This window comes from Rattus norvegicus, chromosome 1 (genome assembly GCF_021556685.1).
Source record: "Rattus norvegicus strain SHRSP/BbbUtx chromosome 1, alternate assembly SHRSP_T2T, whole genome shotgun sequence".
NCBI lineage: Eukaryota > Metazoa > Chordata > Mammalia > Rodentia > Muridae > Rattus > Rattus norvegicus.
The window spans coordinates 35,999,002-36,019,288 of NC_141534.1; the positions used below are offsets into that span (position 1 = coordinate 35,999,002).

The 20,287-nt window shown below is 40.4% G+C and overlaps 1 protein-coding gene across 3 annotated transcripts in view; it reads left to right on the forward strand.

The window, feature by feature from the left end:
* Adcy2 (adenylate cyclase 2) overlaps window positions 1–20,287 on the forward strand; it is a 446,582-nt gene that overhangs the window by 310,044 nt on the left and 116,251 nt on the right. For all 3 annotated transcript variants that reach the window (XR_015642825.1, NM_031007.3, XM_087593668.1), the window contains 7 exon segments: window positions 2,928–3,039; window positions 5,684–5,811; window positions 7,227–7,385; window positions 8,335–8,467; window positions 10,060–10,236; window positions 13,110–13,153; window positions 16,631–16,711. Coding sequence is in view for 2 of the 3 variants with exons in the window: in NM_031007.3 (NP_112269.2) it covers window positions 2,928–3,039; window positions 5,684–5,811; window positions 7,227–7,385; window positions 8,335–8,467; window positions 10,060–10,236; window positions 13,110–13,153; window positions 16,631–16,711 (834 nt within the window). In the remaining variant the exon portion in view is untranslated.

Sequence of the window (20,287 nt, forward strand, 5' to 3'; positions counted from 1 at the left end):
CTCCAATGATAATAATAATAATAATAATAATAATAATAATAATAATAATAATAATTTTTCAGTATGAAGACAGCAACGGTTGGTTGCCTTCTGACTCTTGATCCCCTTTCTCCGGATCTTCCCTGGCACTTCTTTAAACATCCAGAGACACAACATTTGAAAAATGAAAGCAAAATAAAAATGAATGGTTTTTTTGTTTTGTTTTGTTTTTTTCTCAATCTCAATGTATCATCCTATCTGAAACTAACTCCTTCTTTCACAGTTCAGGACCTAGAGGGTTTCTCTATACTCTGGTTAGTTTTTCTTATCCTCAAGTTGCCACCTTTGGTAATAACTTTCACTGAGCCACAGACCTGATTTGCACTGACTTCTCCTCTGACTTGTCCTGTCCCCAGCAAGTGTGATTCCTCTGCATCCTTGTTGCATTGACCAGGCAAGTGTCCAAGCCCCACTAACCATGAGATCCCACTCAGAGAGCACATCTGTCTTTGTCTTGCTACAATCTTGATGCTTTCTTCTCTCTCCTGAGTTTATCTCCTATTAATGAGTACTGTTGTCACTCCTGTGGCTCCTTTGTGCCTCTCCACTCTCTGTGACTTTGTAAGACATGGAACTCAACACATCCTGTGCTCATTCACCTCATGGGTGACTTAGGCAGCAGCAAAACTGGCAAGGCTGAAGTGGTCCCCTTCCTGTGCAAGCTCATGATCTATGTGAACCTGGATTCCCAAACACAGCTCACCTGGGAATTACTCTTCAGCTTCAATGTCTCTCCCTGGATGCTCCCTGACAGCATCTAATTAGCCACAATGTGTTTGATTTTCCTTCCATGCTGGACCATGTCTCTCCACTGCTTCCTGGCACAAACTTTCCTCAGGCTCCAGTCCTCTGCCTGCTTCCAAGTTGCACGGCCAGAGCAATCTTTATAGTAATGATGGGTTCACCATCCCCCAATGCCCGTGAGGCCTGAGAGCCTCATGATTCCTTTACATGATTTCACACATCGTATCACAATCTCTGCTTGCTTTTTTCACTTCTTTATTGCAAAATAAACTCTGAGTCAGCCTATGATATCTGCTGCCAGCCTGCCATGGGGGTGCTTTGCCCAGTCCAAGTTTTAATCAAGAGGAAAGCTGTTGAGATGGTAGACAGAAAGGAGGTGGCATGGCCACCTTGACATGTTCCATTTCCAGAGTTCTTCCAGGTGCTCTTTCTCTGAGTGGGAAAATTCAATCCTTTCTCTTAGAACATGGCTCAACCTCAGCCATCTCTGGCCTGAGAGATCATGAGAACCACAGAAAGGCCAACCTTTCAGAAGCCTGCAGCAGTCACTTGTGTTTCTATTCCCCCAACAGAAGAGCACATCTCTGCTCTGGATAAAGCCACAGCTTGTGATATAGCTTTCTATCCTGATCTGGATGCAACAAGGGCAACTGGCAACACATAGTTCTGTTTTTATTGTGGTAAAATAGGCCCAATGTTTCACAATTTAACCACTTCTAAGGGAATAGTTCTATGGGAAGAAGTGGCTTCATGGTGCTTTCCAATCTCCAGGATTATTTCTTCATAGTACATGGGGTCTCCATTCCCATTAAACAACAGCTCCTCACATACTCTAAACAACCCAGCAGCAACCATTCTGCTATCTGCAATATTTCATAGTCTAGTCAGCACACAACGGAATCATGCAGCAGTCACCATTTTGTGTCACTTACCAGAGAACCTGCAAGTCCAGCATATCCTGGAGTTTCATTTCTTTCCAAGGCTGACTAATATTCCAGGGTATGCACAGATCTCATCTTCTCTTTACATACATCCACAGATGGACTATAGGGTTGTTTCTACTCTCTGTCTTGAAATGAAGCGAATTTATATACAAGCAGATGCATGAGTCTCTGATTTCAGCTCTAAGTCCTGTTGTTTTCAGGGTTAAATTTTTCAGGAGCTACTGTTTGCCCCATACAGACTGATCCCCCTATCCTTTCATTAGCAACACACAATGGGTTCATGTCTCCATAGGCTTGCAAATCCCTACATTCTCTTTTTGGTTTAATAGCCTTCTTAATGGCTATAAAACAGCAGTCATTTCATGATACATCTCGAGTTATAGCACATCGCCATGTTAACATTCAAACTGAGAGCATGAGTTTGGACTTCCTTATAAGGCCATCATGAAAATCAGGACTGTGCTATTGTATGGGGAGAGTGTGAAACACATACTAGCACATTGCAGAGGTTAAGCTTGTAGTGACTCACAGTGGCCTCCACTCATCTGCACATACAGGAGCGGAGCTACACTGTCATATACACAGAGTAAGTTCCTGGGCACCTCCCAGCCTGCACGTGCCTCTTCTCTTCTAGCACTTGGATGTTTCCCCTAATAGCACTTACATTTACCATGAGTCATGTTTGGACACTCACTATGTCCTTGTTTGTTTAGTATGTCATCCCACTTGAAGTCTGAGCAGGTAGCAAATTATGCAGGATTGTATGATTGTCATCCCCTTTTAGAAAAGATCATTGCTTCACTGTTTTCTTTGAACTGGTGCACACAGCATTAGGCTTTATCATCTGCTGGTTCTAGTGTAGGAGCTTGTACGTGAGCCATGTGACAGTTCAAGAAGGCATTCCACTGGCCTCCTGAGGTGCATGAGTCAGGAGGCAGATATAAAGCACCCAGGAGGATGGAAGGAAGACACAAGTACAGATCCAGAGCTGGACCAGAACAAAGAAGCAGCTTGTCTCGCCCCTTAAAAATGCAAGACTTGAAAAAATATATCAATTGTGATTTAATGAAAGGTTTACGTATTTCCTGTCCAGGAAATCGAGTGTTTCTTGTAAAAATATTACATACAAAACATTTACAAGTCTTGTATTTACAACATAACATAGGCTTTTAAAATATCTTACCCCACCTGTTTCCATAGCATATTATACGCTGACATTGTTGGCTTCACCCGCCTTGCAAGCGATTGCTCCCCTGGCGAACTGGTCCACATGCTGAATGAACTCTTTGGGAAGTTTGATCAAATAGCAAAGGTGAGTATCACATCAGTCCATCCACTGTGAAGGTGAATAAATGCTCAGCATGTTTTCTCTCCTTCAAGAATGTTTGCAAAGCCTGTTAGTTTTCTTTGCTGTGACTAGGAAGAGCAGTGCTCTAGCATGTAAGTACTTCAAGTTTTCTTCTATTGTTAATGATTTTATGTTTAATTTATAATTATGTATAATTCCATGCTCAAAATGGTGAGATTCTCTTTGTGACACTCTCCACCTTGTGCTCTTTCGGGGTACCTTTGTACGCATCTTTTTGTGAATGATTAATCATCCTGTCTTCACATATTTAAGTAGGATTCTGGAAGAATCCCTGAGGTATACAGCGTGCTGTTTGTACAGCCCTTTGTTTACTATTGTGTCATTTTATCGTATAACTTTGTGCCACTTCAACAGACAAGTCAGCTGTGTGTCTTCCTCTACATGCTCATATATGGGAAACTTCACAAAGACATGAACTCAAGCCATCTCAGAGCACACTAGACCTTACATAGAGAAACTTCTAGAATTTCTGGCAGAATATGGATAGAAAAACATTTCTTTTTCTTTTTTGTCAACTCTTTCCTTTTCATTAAATACTTCCTTTCACCCCAATTTTGTTTGGGAATGGCTCCCGACACCTTTCACCATACCTATTAATATTAGTTACTTACGCAGAGAAGAGTTGCTTTGCGTGGATTAGTTCATTTTTAACCAGCTGCCAATGTCTTAGAAAGAAATTTGGTTCACAGATGAGACCATGGTCCTTTGTGGTCCCATCCCTAAGATGTGCTGCCTTATTCTGTATATGGGCTCCCTCTGAGAAAGGAGGTTGAAATTTTAGTGAGAGAATGGTTCTACCTCTGTCCTTTTCAAATGAAAATAATAAGTCTTAGAAGTTAACATTTAGAGAAAAGGAAACGACGAAACTTAATCCATTTTTATAGTGTGTGCTGGTAGTATTATGTACAAAGATCCCAACCATTCCTGATAGCAGCATAACTCACATCCACGTGACAATCTCTATTCTGTGAACCTCTTAGGACTGACATTTCCCCTTTTCGTGGGGATCAGTCATATTGGAATAGGACCTCTCCTCTTCTAGTGGAACGTCAGTGTAACTCACTATATGTGCAGTAATTCTGTTGCCAAGTAAAATGACAGAAATGGGCAACAGTAAGTATGCCTACAGAATAATCTAGAATAACATATTTACCCTACTCAGAATAGAGGGCTATTGTGATTTATTGTAAGATTCTCTGGCTGCATCTTCGTCTAGCGGATGCAGTCTAGCCATCACTGGTCAGAGATGCTGTCCATTTTGATGCTCACAATACAGTTAAATAACATTAACCAAGCATCATAAACAAGCAGCCAGCCCAGCCCATGGAGTGAATATTTGATAAAGCACATCACTTAAGCCAAGTACATCAAAGTCATTGTTATTAACATCCATACTCTCTGACCTAGAATATTCATTAAGAAGTGTCCAAGGAGCTGGATTAATGAGTAGTTTGCTCCTTTCTTATTTGTGTTACTACACTGACATAAGTAAATATATCACCAACAGTTAGTTATATAAATAAGCATGAACACAAGTCTAGCCTGTGAGCTATTAGTCAGGAAAAGACACTTGCCAAAACCTCTGACAAACTACATACATGCTTACAGTGATGACATGTGTTATTCTCAGAGGAAATAATTTGTGTTTAGAAAACTTTGAGTTTTGGTGTGTTTTACTAAAGGACTGCTTAAAGAGTTTAAAAGGAATGTAGCCATTGATGCATATTAATGAGATAACCTAAATATCGTACATCTTGTAGTGTAAATTACAATATTTAATATAAATACAATGTAAAAAAAGCAAAATGCGTTAGTCAAACTTTGTTTCTTTTCATTTTTTAGAATTACTTTTGAATTGTATATGGATGTGCATCTCTGTATGGATGAGACGCCATCAGCTCTCCTGAAGCTGGAGTTGCAGGGGATTGTGAGAGACCAGATGCAAATGCTGGGAACTGAACCTAGGGTCTCTGCAAGAGCATACCTTCTCTTAACCATTGAGCTATCTACCTGGCCCTATGTTGATCAAACTTTGTATTAGAAAAAATTTATCCTAATATCACAACTAGATTCTTAAATGGTGTGTCTGTGTTACATAGTAGCTTATTGAAGTGTGAAGACAATTATCAATGTGTGTCTGTAGGAAGGAGTCTGCTGCGGTTAAAATAAAAGAGAAAAACCCAAGCATATTAGAGAACACCATAAGACCTTAACTCATTAAGTCTCACTCTCCGATTCTGGTCTCAATGACTCCAGTCTTCATAGAACGCTCATTGGTTCTTCTCCATGAGCGTTTAGAGAAGTTCAAACTACAGAGAACAATCATCCTCTGCCCCTAGGAGAACCACTCCAAAGCAATTCCTGTATGTCTCATGTCTTCCCCCTTCCCAGGACTTGTGTGCTCTGGAAATGGGCATGGGGGAAGGGGTGGCTAGTTGTCGCTGGACGGTGAGGAAAGCCCAGGTTCTGACTCCCTCTCTTCATGCGCCCTGTCCATGGGAGCTGAGTCAGCATTGGATGCTGCTGTTCCGCTCTGAATCACTGTAAGAGCTCAATGCAAATGAGGTCTTCTGATTTCTTTCTCCAGGAGAATGAATGCATGAGAATTAAAATTTTAGGAGACTGCTATTACTGTGTTTCCGGGCTCCCTATATCACTCCCTAACCATGCCAAGAACTGTGTGAAAATGGGATTGGATATGTGCGAAGCCATAAAGTAAGTTGTACGGCTCAGAAATACTGTTTGAGTGCAGAACAATTCTGAGTTGTAATTCTCACCTGCTATTTCTATTTTCTGTGTACTGGCACTTACTGTACATTTAAGGGTAAATATGAGGAAATGGATCTATTGGCTCGAGAATACCTCAGTCCAGAGAAAGACTGGCACAGGTGTTTAGGGTCGTAGTTATCATCCAAGGATTTCAGTGAAACTGAGTTAATACTTTGTTTCAACGGTGATTAAAACAAATTCCATTCACTGACTGTACATTCTGTTATATGCTATCTATTAATCTCAGGCATGATTGATGAGGTGATTTAAAATACTTTGATTTCTTAAGCCCCCAATCATGGGTGACAGACAGAAGAATCTCTCATACACTCTGGGAAGTCTTTGTTCTCTTTTCTCTTACATGAAGGGGCAGCATTTGTACTCTCGTTATTGGCATGAGTCAGGTAGTCTAGTGAAGAGATACCATTTGGGGGAAGCCATTTATTTTTACATCAGTAGCTCATTTTCCTGGACATTGTAACATCCTCCAATGCCATCATTATGCACACTCTGGGCCATTGTGAGATGCTGATGGTTTGCTTTACTGTGATGTAACAGACCATTTTCTGTCCTTTGCAATGAGATGCTGTTCTTCTGTGCTTCCCCTTCATTTGCCCTGTAGCAATTGTCTCCAAGTGCTAGCATCATCTCCCTAAACACTTGCTGTGTAATGATACCTTGAATGGTAAATGATATAAGTAAATATTGTCCAATGTTTCTCTTGCTCTGCTTTAGTGAAATTCTTCACTGACCTCTAATGACCAATAACCTAATAATGATTATTATTAGTCATAAAATATTAGATACAATTTTAAATTACATTCATTTTCATAAAATACTACATATTACTAAAACTCTTAAAATTATTTTCCTTGTTACATAGTGTGTTCAACTGATAAGGTTTAACCTTATGATTACTTTTTAAAATTCACATTCAGGCTAAAGGTATTAAGTTCCCAAATATGTTCATAATATGCTTACTAATGACATACCCCTTAGAAAGCACTAGAATTGCAAATGGTGTCTGATATTGCAAGACAGTGATGCCTAAAGATTCTGAATTGAACATTTAGCAAGAAGTCACACCTGATGGATCTGTTCTTGATACATGTTACTTAGAAATATAAAAAACAGTAGCCTAAATGCTTTGATACTCCTGACAAAGCTAAGCAGACCCTGGAGCTTTGGGCCAACTTCTGGAGTGACTGGGAGAGAATCCTCTTGTCCTCTGCCATGGGAACATTCATGGTGACATCGCCAAAAGTCTGACATGCTCTGGATAATAAAACACAGGGAATTTGGCCATGAGCTAAAGGAATGAAAGGGCACTACTGATCTGTGATCACTTTGCTTCTGTTTAGGAAAGTGAGGGATGCTACCGGAGTTGATATCAACATGCGTGTAGGAGTGCATTCTGGGAACGTTCTCTGTGGTGTGATTGGTCTCCAGAAGTGGCAGTATGATGTGTGGTCTCATGATGTTACTCTGGCAAACCACATGGAAGCTGGAGGAGTCCCTGGGTAAGACAAATCTTGAATTTCTCTCTTTAAGCTGGTGACTTAACTAGACATGCCAGGTGAACAAGGTAGCAATGGGTTGCTGAGTTTTAGATGACAACTCTTGCCTGTGTTGGTATCAAGCTACCTATGTCCAGTGACCTCTTATGAAAATCACTTGACTTTGCTCTCAGGATAGCGATAGAGTGCTTTAAAATGTAAAAATCCTGGTTTATTCCCTAGCCACACACACACACACACACACACACACACACACACACACATACACACATACACACACACACATACACACACACACACACACACAGAGAGAGAGAGAGAGAATGGTTTAGAGAGGCTCAGATCCCAATTTTATAAGCCTTTTAGCCTGTTTTCAAGCATATAAATATCCCATAGTAAATTCTAAACCCTGACTTGTTTGCAAATTTATAAATATTGATCTGAATTACCATTGAATGATTCGGTATAGGCATGGCATCACTCCAGCAGTGTAGCATCTGCCAGGAGTAGTCTAAGTACCGTAAGCAGCCTTAGAGTCCACTTGTAGTTAGTTGTCAGTCTTGTGACTCTCACATGTGGGAATTGTCATTCAAGAAGCAGAGGACCATGCATTGGGAAGGAAATTCATGCTTTCATACAGTTGACCCCGGATGTGGATTTTGACAGATATTCTCACAGGAAAATTCACTGTGATCCAACATTCTCCTGATGAGGTTCACCAAACTTCATGTGCAGGTTTCTGTGTGCACAAAGAATCTGCAAGTATTAGTCACTCATGACCTCTAGATGCCATTCTTCAAAGCAGTGGCAAAGTAGTCTATAAACTTCCACTAAATTCAATATCTCTAAGGACACATTGGTTTTCCTTCACATGGAAGAGAAAGTATTCCCAGAATCAATAGAAACCTTTCTTTACATTTTTCCCTTTTCATGTTTAAAATTTCAATTCCAGGCGTGTTCACATTTCTTCAGTCACTCTGGAGCACTTGAATGGGGCTTATAAAGTGGAGGAAGGAGATGGTGAGATAAGAGACCCATATTTAAAGCAGCACTTGGTGAAAACCTACTTTGTAATCAATCCCAAGGTCAGTACCACTGCACAGTGTTTATACTTAGCTCATTATTTCAGTGACTGGGAAGGAGTAGCAAAAGTATTGTTGCAGATAATGCTTTTAGCCAGGAATTAGTATAGTTCTCTGCTACTCTTCACCCTTAAACCACTTTAAATGCAATCAATGGCTTGATTATAGAAGACACTTTTATAAAGATGAATTCAAATACTAATTCAGAAAACATTTTGAATATATCTCCTGTCTGTATGCTGGGAGATGGATGAAGGATGATGGTTAGGGTTACTGTAGAGATCTGTCTAGGTATTGTGTTTTTGTTGCATAATACTGTGCATTAGTTAGGGTTTTATTGCTATGAACGGACACTACGGCCAATGCAAATTTTATAAAAGACAACATTTAATTGGGGCTGGCTTACAGGTTTAGAGGTTCAGTCCATTATCATCAAGGTAGGAGCATGGCAGCATCCTGGCAGGCATGATGCAGGAGGGGCTGAGTTCGACATCTTCACCGAAAGGAAGCCAGGAACAGACTAAGCATCCTTAGGCAGCTAGGAGGAGGGTCTCTAAGCCCACCCCCACGATGACACACTTCCTCCAACAAGGCCACACCTTCTAATAGCACCACTCCCTGGGTCAAGGATATGTAAAACATCACATACTGTATGTGAAAGGCTTTCAGTGTGCACAGTCTTGAAACCTGTGAGTGGAGAAGAAATAGAGATTTTATTGAAGCCATCAAAACCTAAAATTATCGTGAGATGAGATAAGATGACTATGAAAGAAGAGAAGAGAATTTTCATGGTTAACAAGCAAACCTCACAATCGATTTCCAATCCATTTATGAAAACCTACATACATCCAGACCCACTTCCCTTGAGCCCATCACCTGGGAGATGTACAGACAAGAAAGCACGGCCTCTTCTTGTGTACACACTGCCTGTTTGATGAAATCAAGAGACTTTCAGTGTTGTAATCTTCTCTCAAATTCCTGCCAAATTGGTATCATCAGTTTCAGTTTAAGACCCTGAAGCTCTGGACAGTTGCATAACTGTCTTCAAGTGGTAACACTAGTAAATGGTACAGAATGCAGCAAGAGAGGCTTTAGAGCTACATCAACCAAGATTACAAAATCAAGATTAAAATCATGAAGCATTTGTCTGTGATACCTTCCCTGGAGCCTGGTTCATCTTTAGGGACACACTTCTGATTAGTTTCACCTTTAGGGAAACACTTCTGATTAGTTTCACAGTTGACCTAGAGGTAAATGTGTGATGGGTATCATGAGTGGCAAGCAGATGGTATGTGTCCTGTATTCGGGCAAAGAACACAAAAACACAGGTGTGTGAGGCCACCTAGCATGACCAACACAGCCAAACCTAGTCACAAAACTGTCAACACAAACCAAAGCAGATCCTAAGTTCTGCCAAAGGGTTTACTTTATGCACCATGATCTATTAAAGTCCTTTTACTGAGTTTCTATTGCTGGTGAGTTTTACTGTCTAAAAAAGAGCAATTCACTTGACCAAATGAGGCTGGAGCAGGACCTGGGAGGTGATGGGGGGGGGTTGAAGTGTGCCTATTGTGATGCTTGCTTCTCCTCCCAAGGGAGAGCGACGGAGTCCTCAGCATCTCTTCAGACCTCGACACACTCTGGACGGAGCCAAGATGAGAGCATCTGTCCGCATGACCCGGTACTTGGAGTCCTGGGGAGCAGCCAAGCCATTCGCACATCTGCACCACAGAGATAGCATGACCACAGAGAATGGGAAGATTAGTACCACGGTATGCCTGCCTTGGAGCCATGGGCATGGTGGAAGGGCTGAGAGCTCCTACCCCAGCAAAGGACTAGCCATTTCCACACAGAATCATGCTTGTCAGCAATGAGGGTGACCTCTGAGTCCATGGCTAACAAAATGAATTAACCAAGCTCTACTTTCTCTTATGGAAAATGTATGATACCTTGACCATCTGAGGAAAGTAGATGTAAAGCCACAATGTCCTGCTCATGGGCACTGTTAAGACTATTCAAGTCCCACGTGTGCAGGCTCAATGACAGCGCTGCTTGCCGTTTTGCTGTGCTTCCTTCTGGTTCCAACCAGAAATGCCAAAGCTTCTCACAGTGGGGACTCTTGCAATAAGATGCTGAGAAGAATATAGAAGATAGATCCAGAAGAAGCGGGAGGAGTAAACACAGTTAAATGATTAACACAATCCTAAAAGCATGCTTAAGTCTTGAAATGGAGTTCAGTTTCATGTGAGGTGGCAGTAAAGTTATTAGGATGAAGTTGGGATAAAACATAATGTTTTATGGTTCTTATTGGCTAAGAAAGAGCATGGCAGGCTGTCAGGTGAAAGGCAGCTTTCCATCCTTCCTCTACCCTGTGCCTTGGACTTGACAACACATAATTACATCATTTCCCCTTCCCTTTCTACCCGTCAAAACCTCCAATATAGCCCCCCTTCTCTCTTTAAAATTCACTGACTCTTTCTTCATTAATTCCTGTTACATACCTAACTTAAAAATAGACATAAACCAAGAAAAGGCTGTAAGTGTTCCTCTTTCTCTACATCCTCACCAGCACCTGCCATTGCTGGAGTTTTTGATCTTAGCCATTCTGAGTGGTGTGAGGTGGAATCTCAGGGTTGTTTTGATTTGCATTTCCCTGATGACTAAGGATGTCAAACATTTCTTTAGGTGTTTTTTGGCCATTTGATAATCCTCAGCTGAGAATGTTTTCTTTAGCTCTGTACCCCATTTTTAATAGGGTTATTTGACTTTCTGGTGTCTAACTTCTTGAGTTCTTTGTATATTTTGGATATAAGGCCTCTATCTGTTGTAGGATTGGTAAAGATCTTTTCCCAATCTGTTGGTTGCCGTTTTGTCCTAACCACAGTGTCCTTTGCCTTACAGAAGCTTTGCAGCTTTATGAGGTTTCATTTGTCGATTCTTGATCTTAGAGCATAAGCCATTGGTGTTCTGTTCAGGAAATTTTTTCCAGTGCCCATGTGTTCCAGATGCTTCCCTAGTTTTTCTTCTATTAGTTTGACTGTATCTGGTTTGATGTGGAGGTCCTTGATCCACTTGGACTTAAGTTTTGTACAGGGTGATAAGCATGGATCGATCTGCATTCTTCTACATGCTGACCTCCAGTTGAACCAGCACCGTTTGCTGAAAATGCTATCTTTCTTCCATTGGATGGTTTTGGCTCCTTTGTCAAAAATCAAGAGACCATAGGTGTGTGGGTTCATTTCTGGGTCTTCAGTTCTATTCCACTGGTCTATCTGCCTGTCTCCGTTCCAGTACCATACAATTTTTATGACTATTACTCTGCAATACTGCTTGAGGTCAGCGATGGTGATTCCCCCAGAAGTCCTTTTATTGTTGAGGATAGTTTTAGCTATCCTGGTTTTTTTATTGTGAATTTCTGACAACTCTAATGAAGTCTTCTGCAAGCCACTGACTGAAGCTAAATTTGCATATCTTAAGATTGTAAACTTATAAAAAGTCAAATTTTAATTATGTTGCTACTCCCAGCATCTCAATTTCCAATTTTTATGGATTACACCAATTTGGGTTTTTTCGTTAATTATTCTATTCATTTACATTTCAAATGATATCCCCTTCCTGGTTAGCCCTCCACAAACCCCTCATTCCATCCCCCTCTCTCCCCTCCCCTTTGCCTCTATAATGGTGCTTCTCTACCCACTCACCCACTCATGCCTCACTGCTCTAGCATCCCCCTATGCTGGGGCATCAAGCTTCCACAGGGCCAAGGGCATCCCCTCCCATTGATGCCAGATAAGGCCATCCTCTGCTACATGGTACATAGCTATGTATCTGCAGCCATAGCTCCCTCCATATGTACTCTTTGGTTGGTGGTTTAGTCCCTGGGAACTCTGGGTTGTCTGGTTAGTTGATATTGTTCTTCCTATGGGGTTGTAATCCCCTTCAGCTCCTTCACTAGCTCTTCCATTGGGGAACCCGGGCTCAGTCTGATAGTTGGCTTTTGAGTATCTGCATCTGTATTGGTCAGGTGCAGGTAGAACCTCTCAGGGAACAGCCATACCAGGTTCCTGTCAGCAAGCTCTTCTTGGCATCAGCAATAGTGTCAGGGTTGGTGTCTGCAGATGAGATGGATCCCTACGTAGGGAGGTCCTCTGGATGGCCTTTCCTTCAGTCTCTGTTCAAAGATTTTTATCTCTGTTTTTATTTTGGACAGAAACATTTCTGGGTTAAAAATTTTGAGATGGGGGGCTGGGATTTAGCTCAGTGGTAGAGTGCTTACCTAGGAAGCGCAAGGCCCTGGGTTCGGTCCCCAGCTCCGAAAAAAAGAACCAAAAAAAAAATTTTTTTTGAGATGGGCGGGTGGCCCCATCCCTCAACTGGTGGCTATGCCTGTCTAGTGGATATGGTCTCTATAGGTTGTTTCTCCTAAAGCCATCACCACTGGGTCCTGTGAGCCTTATACCAATTTTTTAAGTCGTTACATGTTTCTAATAAGCCCTTTTTCCTCTGGTAGACTATCGCATAGTTATTTAAATTATATTCACCATGATAAAAGAAGAAATATGTACCATCTCAGAATCATTGGCACATTCCGTTCTTCCTAAAAGATGTTTCTGTCACCACTAATTAAGTTTCTTTTTTATTGCAGGATGTGCCAATGGGTCAACATAATTTTCAAAATCGCACCTTAAGGTATGGCTTCTCATCGACTTTAATTTTTGAAGGCATGATGCTTGTTATTTATTTCTTAGAGTAATTATCATCAATTAGAGCAGTTTCAAAGCTGTCTTCCAAAAGAGCAGCTACTGTGCAGAGCCCTATCAAATTACTCCCAGCTTCTAAACATAAGAATTAGTGTCTAGTTATTAGGCTTGAGAGAGAGAGAGAGAAGAGGAAAACACCACCTGCTTGACACTTTGCACTGTTAAATGTTTTCTTGCAATCACTCTTCCTACTAGACATTCAGGGTTTTAAAAATCTGAATTGTTTTACATTTTTAACTGCTGCTTAAAAATCAGTGTTTGATTTGAATCCCAAAAGTGACCACCAAGCTGCCTACCCTGCTCAAAAAGAAAGACCTTTTCAAGAATGTCCTATGTGTCCTGCCACTATCCACAATACTGCCATATGCCCATCTTTGTTTCATTGTATCAGTGTTTCTATGCATGTGTTTATGTACAACACATGCTTGTATGAACCACAGAGTTCCAAAGAGGGTGACTGAGCCCCTCAGAATGGGAGTTTCAAATAGTTGGAAACTACCACATGGGTGCTGAGAACCGAACCTGGGTCCTCTGCCGCAGTAACAGAGTTCTTCATGATAGAATCATCTCTTTGGGCCCCACTACATATTAATCTCACACTGATCTATCTTCCACTTCACTATAATACTGGAATAATTAATGTAAGCTATTGCTACAAAAGTTAAGGTAACGTTCCTTTCCTTACAAACAGATTGCCTTTTAGGTTTACAAAAATGGAAGAAAAATGGAAGATTCAACAAATTTTCCTATAGAAAATGCAATGTATCCACGAAGAAAGCAAACACACCTGTTAAGACTGTTTTCCCAGAGCCCTTACATGTGATGGCTGTAATGAGCCCTAATTTGTATTTTTACAAATGTGAAATTTTAACATTGAAATTTAGTACTTTCATTCCTTATGTTATGGAGATGATACCTCGTGTTTTTTTCAAATATGTTCTTTTTCCATAATATGTACTATATTAAGGTAATCTTATGATTATACAGTATCTCTATATACTACCTTGATAAGGCATCCCCTTCCTGGTGATGGTGGAATGCTCACACATGTGTTAGCAAGTATTCTCAGGAACATCTATCTGTATTCACCACCATGCAACTCCGTTTCAAAGGACAAGATACAATGGGGAAAGTTTCATAGGAGCCCACTCTGGGTATGGCATATCTTCACAGATGAATGTGGCTAGGAGTCTAATGAAAGCATGCTACCATTTTATCTCTTATGTCAGAGAAAATCTACATATCGACTGTGTTTGCATAGGGTAGATACTGTTGCATAATCATTATAAAGGGGAAGAACCTAACACACAAGGGAACTGAAAAATCCTAAGAGTCTTATGACTACCAGAGCTGAAACCAGGACTTGATTTAATACAGTGTCCAGCTACTCTGCCTCCAAAGCCTGGGTGGGTTAGAAAGGGCTTCATGCATATTTGCTTCATGTTGTCTATATTTGTTGATCTTTAATGACCTCTAAGAATTGTATAGAGAACACAGCTTTTGAGTTAGACTCAGGGGCTTTCTCCTATTTCCAGGCTCTGCAACCTGGACTCAGAGAGGTTTGTTCCTGACCAGGGCACTGGCTTCTCATGACACCATCTTTGCCTCTTTAAGTGGACTTACCTAGGCATTTGCATTACACAGATCTGAGAAAGAAAAAACCTAGATGAGTGTTGACACGTTGAAAAGAGGGATTGGAGCACAGAGCTGAGCTCAGAATCAGGAACAAAGAAAGCACAGAGAAATCAGTAGTGCTGAAGCGAAAGGACAAAATCACAACAGGTTATCAAGAGATCTTGGTGAGAGGACCAACAGGTGTATAGCTGCCTTGCCCTCTCAACAGTGGAAGCCACATAAGTAAGAAATCTGTGCACACATCAGAATCATTACCTGAATAGTACATTTAAATTATCCACCAGAGTATGCACTTCATGGCCACTTTCCATGTTATGTTTGAAACGATGAGCCCTGTACAGGCATTATGGCGCTAACACTGACCACTGAGCAGATTATCAAAGCTGAGACATTAGCTTAACCTCTCAGGAAATATGTGCCTTTACCTGTGAGCACCAAGCTAACTGCACGTTTCCTTAGACTTGGCCAGAATGTGAGAAAGCAAACCACTGAAGTGCAGAAACTCCAGTCTCGTCCTGGAACTTGAAGCTTGCAGTAAGGGTCTAAGTACATCACGGGGAGTCCATAAATAAGGGTACATGTCCATACCAGATGATTGCTAAAGCTCTACTTAAAATAAAAATACAAAGGATGAGGCTCAGCGGTAAGCATAGGATGCTCCTGCACGGGGCACTCAAGATTCTAGTATCAAACCCAAATGGGACCAAAATCAATATGCTTTCTTAAAGTGCATTGGAATTTAGTGTGTTTAAGCTTCATAATTGCTTTGGCTCGATGTGGACAGTCAGATCATCCACCTTCTGTCATTTTTATTTTAGAAGGAAATCAGTCCTTGACCTTTTACAGATTGACAGAGACAAGGAACAAAGTCAAATGTAGAGAACACAAACACTGCTGTGTCTCACTGATAGTTCTGTGAGATTTAATTACAGATAAATGGTAAATGTAACATTTCACGTTTGTTTGTGTTCTTATCTGTATGTACAGGTACATCAAACTTCAGGAAAGTGCCAGCATTATTCCAGATCAGATCTATCCAATTGGTTTTAAACCACCTAGATGCATGTGTCTGAAGACAGGAATAGCCCCATTTAGACTGGCTAGCAGGGGCCAACCTCTACCTTTAATCTTTCCAGTAGATATTTAACTTTTAAAATACATATCAATCTCATTTTCTCCTTTATGCCATTCTCATGTGAATTATCCACTGTTCCTAGTGGGAGGGAGGTCCCACTTTTAAGTGGCATAGTTCACTTAGAAACTCTCACACGTTATGTCTTAGGATCACCTGCTCTGAGACCACGTGTGGTAATCTCCAAGTCTACAAACATAACAAGGTTGTCCATGAGTGTGACTTTTGCATGCCACGGAATCCTTACATTATATTCAATTATACTCAATAGATTACATATGAAACCAAACTTTGAAATGCCCAAACAGACACTGCAGCTTTGTAAATTATTTGAAACTGGCTAAGAAATACATCAAAAAGGAATGACCAACATAGATTCCTCTGGGAATTTTTCTATAGACAGTGTATTCTGATCATTAAATGAAGTTTACCAAGTTATTAAACACCAAGTACTTCCAGTGGTGGTTTGAAATCCCAGTGAGTTTCACAGAATAGTAAGCCAACATATTTAGCATAGTAAGCGCTGGAGTCAGTTTATTCAGTTCCTGGTGTAGGTGTATGCTTTGTTACCACTAGAACTGGACCTCATATTAACCTTCATACTAACATTCTCACTGATAATATTTCCTTTTTGTGTAGAACTAAGTCACAGAAGAAGAGATTTGAAGAAGAACTGAATGAAAGGATGATCCAAGCAATTGATGGGATCAATGCACAGAAGTAAGTTTGTACTTGCACTTGACTTATTTCAAAGTCTGATGTTTGGCTACAATGTAACACTTTCCAAGAGTCTCATAGCCTATGTTTACATGAATACAATGTAACATTTTCCAAGTGTCTCCTAGTCAGAGCTTCTGTCCTTATCATGGCAAACCCAAGTGTCTTGGACAGTTTGTCATTTTCATCCCGGTTGCCCTCCAATTTTCATCCCCTCCATAGTAGCTTTTGTTAGTAGGATTTTGTTATGTGATAGTATCATATGATAAAAATTAAGTTCTGCCTAGAAAGTAGTCACCCAGTTACTTAATAATAAACATTATGACAAGTAATCCTACAAAGAAAAGTCATGGGTCAGATTATATACTTTGCTCTTATTAATGAAAATAAAATAAAATTACATGATTTTCCCCTTCCCTTTTCTCCCTCCAGTTCTTTCCATGCAACCCCACTCATTTAAATTCATATACCATATTTCTTTAATTGTTTTATATTTTAAAATTTGAAAGTATGGAGTTTAACTGTGTCATAAAACTTATCTATGTCATAAAGGAACTCCTCTATGCCTAGAAAGGCTTGGAGAAAGTCAGCTATGACTTAGAGTACCTCATTTATGTCATAGAGAATATCACCTGGAAGATTCACCTGTGCCATAGAGAAGTTGCCTATGCCATAATAGGACTCACCTGTGTCATTGGGGACTCACCTGTGTCATAGGAGACTCACCTGTGTCATAGAGAAAGTTTCTTGTGTCATAGGGGATTCACCTGTGTCATAGAGGACTCACCTGTGTTACAGAGAATTGGACTGTACCCTAGAACCATCTGTGCCAGAAAAGACCTCAACTATGTCATAGAGATCTCACAGAGAGCCAAAGACAGATGAAGTATCAAGCACACCTATACAATCAGTGCTTTTTTAAAAAATTAAATTAGAATGAGAAATAGCAGGCTGACATGAGAAAATGCTTTAAAGAAAAAAATTCCATATTTAAGGTAACCTACTTCATTTGTTATATCAAAGTTGACTTTTGAAAAATATAAATGACTTTCACCTTCAATCAATATAGCTTAATGTAAAGTTGCAAGAAGACCTCAGTTGCTTATCTTTACAAAATGCCTGTTTTTCTAGACTGCCCCAAATAGATATTCAGAATACACACAGTGTTTATGAAAGAGCCACAGGTGTCTATTTTATAATATTTGTGTCATGCTCTCTTGGTCTATGCAATGAAGTGTCTTGATAAAGTGAGCTACAAGAAAGATATGCAAGCTATGGTTATTATCACCTGTTGTAGCTCTGTCATGTGTCCACGTTGATAACACATAACATCATCCTGCATGCTCAAGGTCCATGAGCAGAGCTTCGTAGAAGGCTGACTCTGGAATCCTCATAGCATTAGCTTGACCTCTGGTCCAATGAAGACTTCAGCACTTCACAAAGAAGCAAACCATCACCTGGAAACTACTAGCAGATTAAAAACAAGGAAGAGGGAGAGTCATCCAAATAAAGGAAATATCAGGGGATACTTTGTTTCCCCAAGAATTATACACATTAGAAAAAAGAGGAACTCTTGCCCATTGACAGAGTTTGACACCAGAAATAATAACAGTAGAAAAACTAAAATTCCAAACCCAGGCTCGGTGTGTGCTCAGGTGGGACCTTACTGTCCAAACCATTTCTTCATTCTCTCAGGGAACTGATAGCCAATGCTATGGTGACACTGCTTTACTGTTGTTAAGCTTAACTTTGAACTCTTGATTTTCTTTGCTTCATTATTATTCAAACATGTGCACTTACAGATCACATGATACCATGCAGCTTTGTACCTAACAAATGTTTCCTGATGCCTTAACTGCTTCTGTCATACGTTTCCCTGACATTTCCCAAATGAAACAGGAAAGGGAACTGCTCAAGGGGAAGTCGTTTGGCCTCTAGGTTTGGTTGGCATTGATTATGTTTTGTTGTTGGGTTTGGAATGATGATCTTCTGATCTTCTGGTTTCCACCTAATGATTCAAGTGGGACTGGATTACCAATTAGTGTTTCTTGTTATTTGTATAAAACAGTGATTTCTCTGCAGATTGTCATGTATTGTGTTCAGCATCACACCATCAGACAGAGCAAACTTCCCTTCCCGTGTATATGCACAGAGTACAAGACCAACACTCACTTATGTGTGATCTTAGTTCAGCTCTACTCCCAAGACCTCATCAACCTCTACAGTACCCGAGGGGTGTGCATCCTAACAAAGCCATGTTAGAGGTTAGGGCTTCAACATATGAAATTCAGGTAGACAACAAACATTTAACACATTTAATCCACAATAGAATGGCTGTGTTTCTCCCTCCATAGATTCTGTCATTTCAGAACTTGCATTCATTCTTCCATTGGAAAATGTTCTCAGGGAGGAAGGGGGTGTATTCTGCATTCTTCACTCAGAATCTCACTTGTGATCTCCTTTTATCTTTACTAGAAATAGAAAAATAAATCATAGTAGAAAAATAAATTAACAAAGAAACACCAACAGTATGGGCCAGAGATAGTGTCCGTCTATAGTGTCCGTCTCTTCATGCTACCAGATGGGAACTATCAGGAGGCTAAGGATAACAGGCATGCATACACACTCATGCATGCAGGCACAAATGTTTCCTGTTCTCTCCACTCCTGCTGTCTATCCCATTCTCTTCCCTCCCCTCTTCTCTCCTTCTACCCTTGCCTTCCCTGCCTATTTCACTCCTTCAGTTTTTCTTTTCTTTCCTGTCTTTTCCAGTTGCTCTCTGTTCCAATTTCCAAAAACAATATCTGACCCTATCAGCCCGCACAAATCCTTTCTCTTCACACTGGCCAGTTAGTTCTGTGAACAAACCCCAGTGGGGAAAGTACATGCCTAGCATATCAAATAGACAGACTGTAATATTAAATGTGAATTTCATACAAATCATGAGAGGGAATGGAGTCATCCAGGGGCTTCATGGAGTCTGTGGAAACAACATAGTCTCTTAGTGCAAAGATACTGTCAGATTTACTTGTTGTCTAATGCTTCAAGCAAGAAGCCATAAGCCACAAGCAGAGAGGCCTTGGTAGGCAAAGGTAAGTGAGAGTGTAGATTTGGTTGTTTCCTCAGGAATTCCTGACTTGTGTGCAACCCTGTTGGGCTTTGGCAATGCAGGGCAGGTAAGTCCTGGTCTTGGTGCCTTCCTGTAGGATTCAGGAGCTGTAAACTTAGACATGGTGGGTGTACCCTGGTGATAAAGAGATAACTACCTTTTAAAGTTTTTTAAAGTTCTTTCTTATTTTATTTACAAATCCCTGTCTTCTGGAAGCATTTTTTAAGTATATTTTGCTTTTTTGGTTAAAAAAACATTTGGGGCAATTTACCTGCATTGCTATACATATTCTTACGACTACAGTTTTAAAGGTGAGTATGGATAAAATTTGTTTGGGGGTCAGCAAGATAGAAAAACTGCTAAAGGAGCTTGCCACCAAACCTGACAATCTAAGTTGAATCTCCAGGACCTGAAAGAATTGATTTCCCTAAGTTATCCTCTAACATCTGCATGTCAGCAGTGGGCAGCAG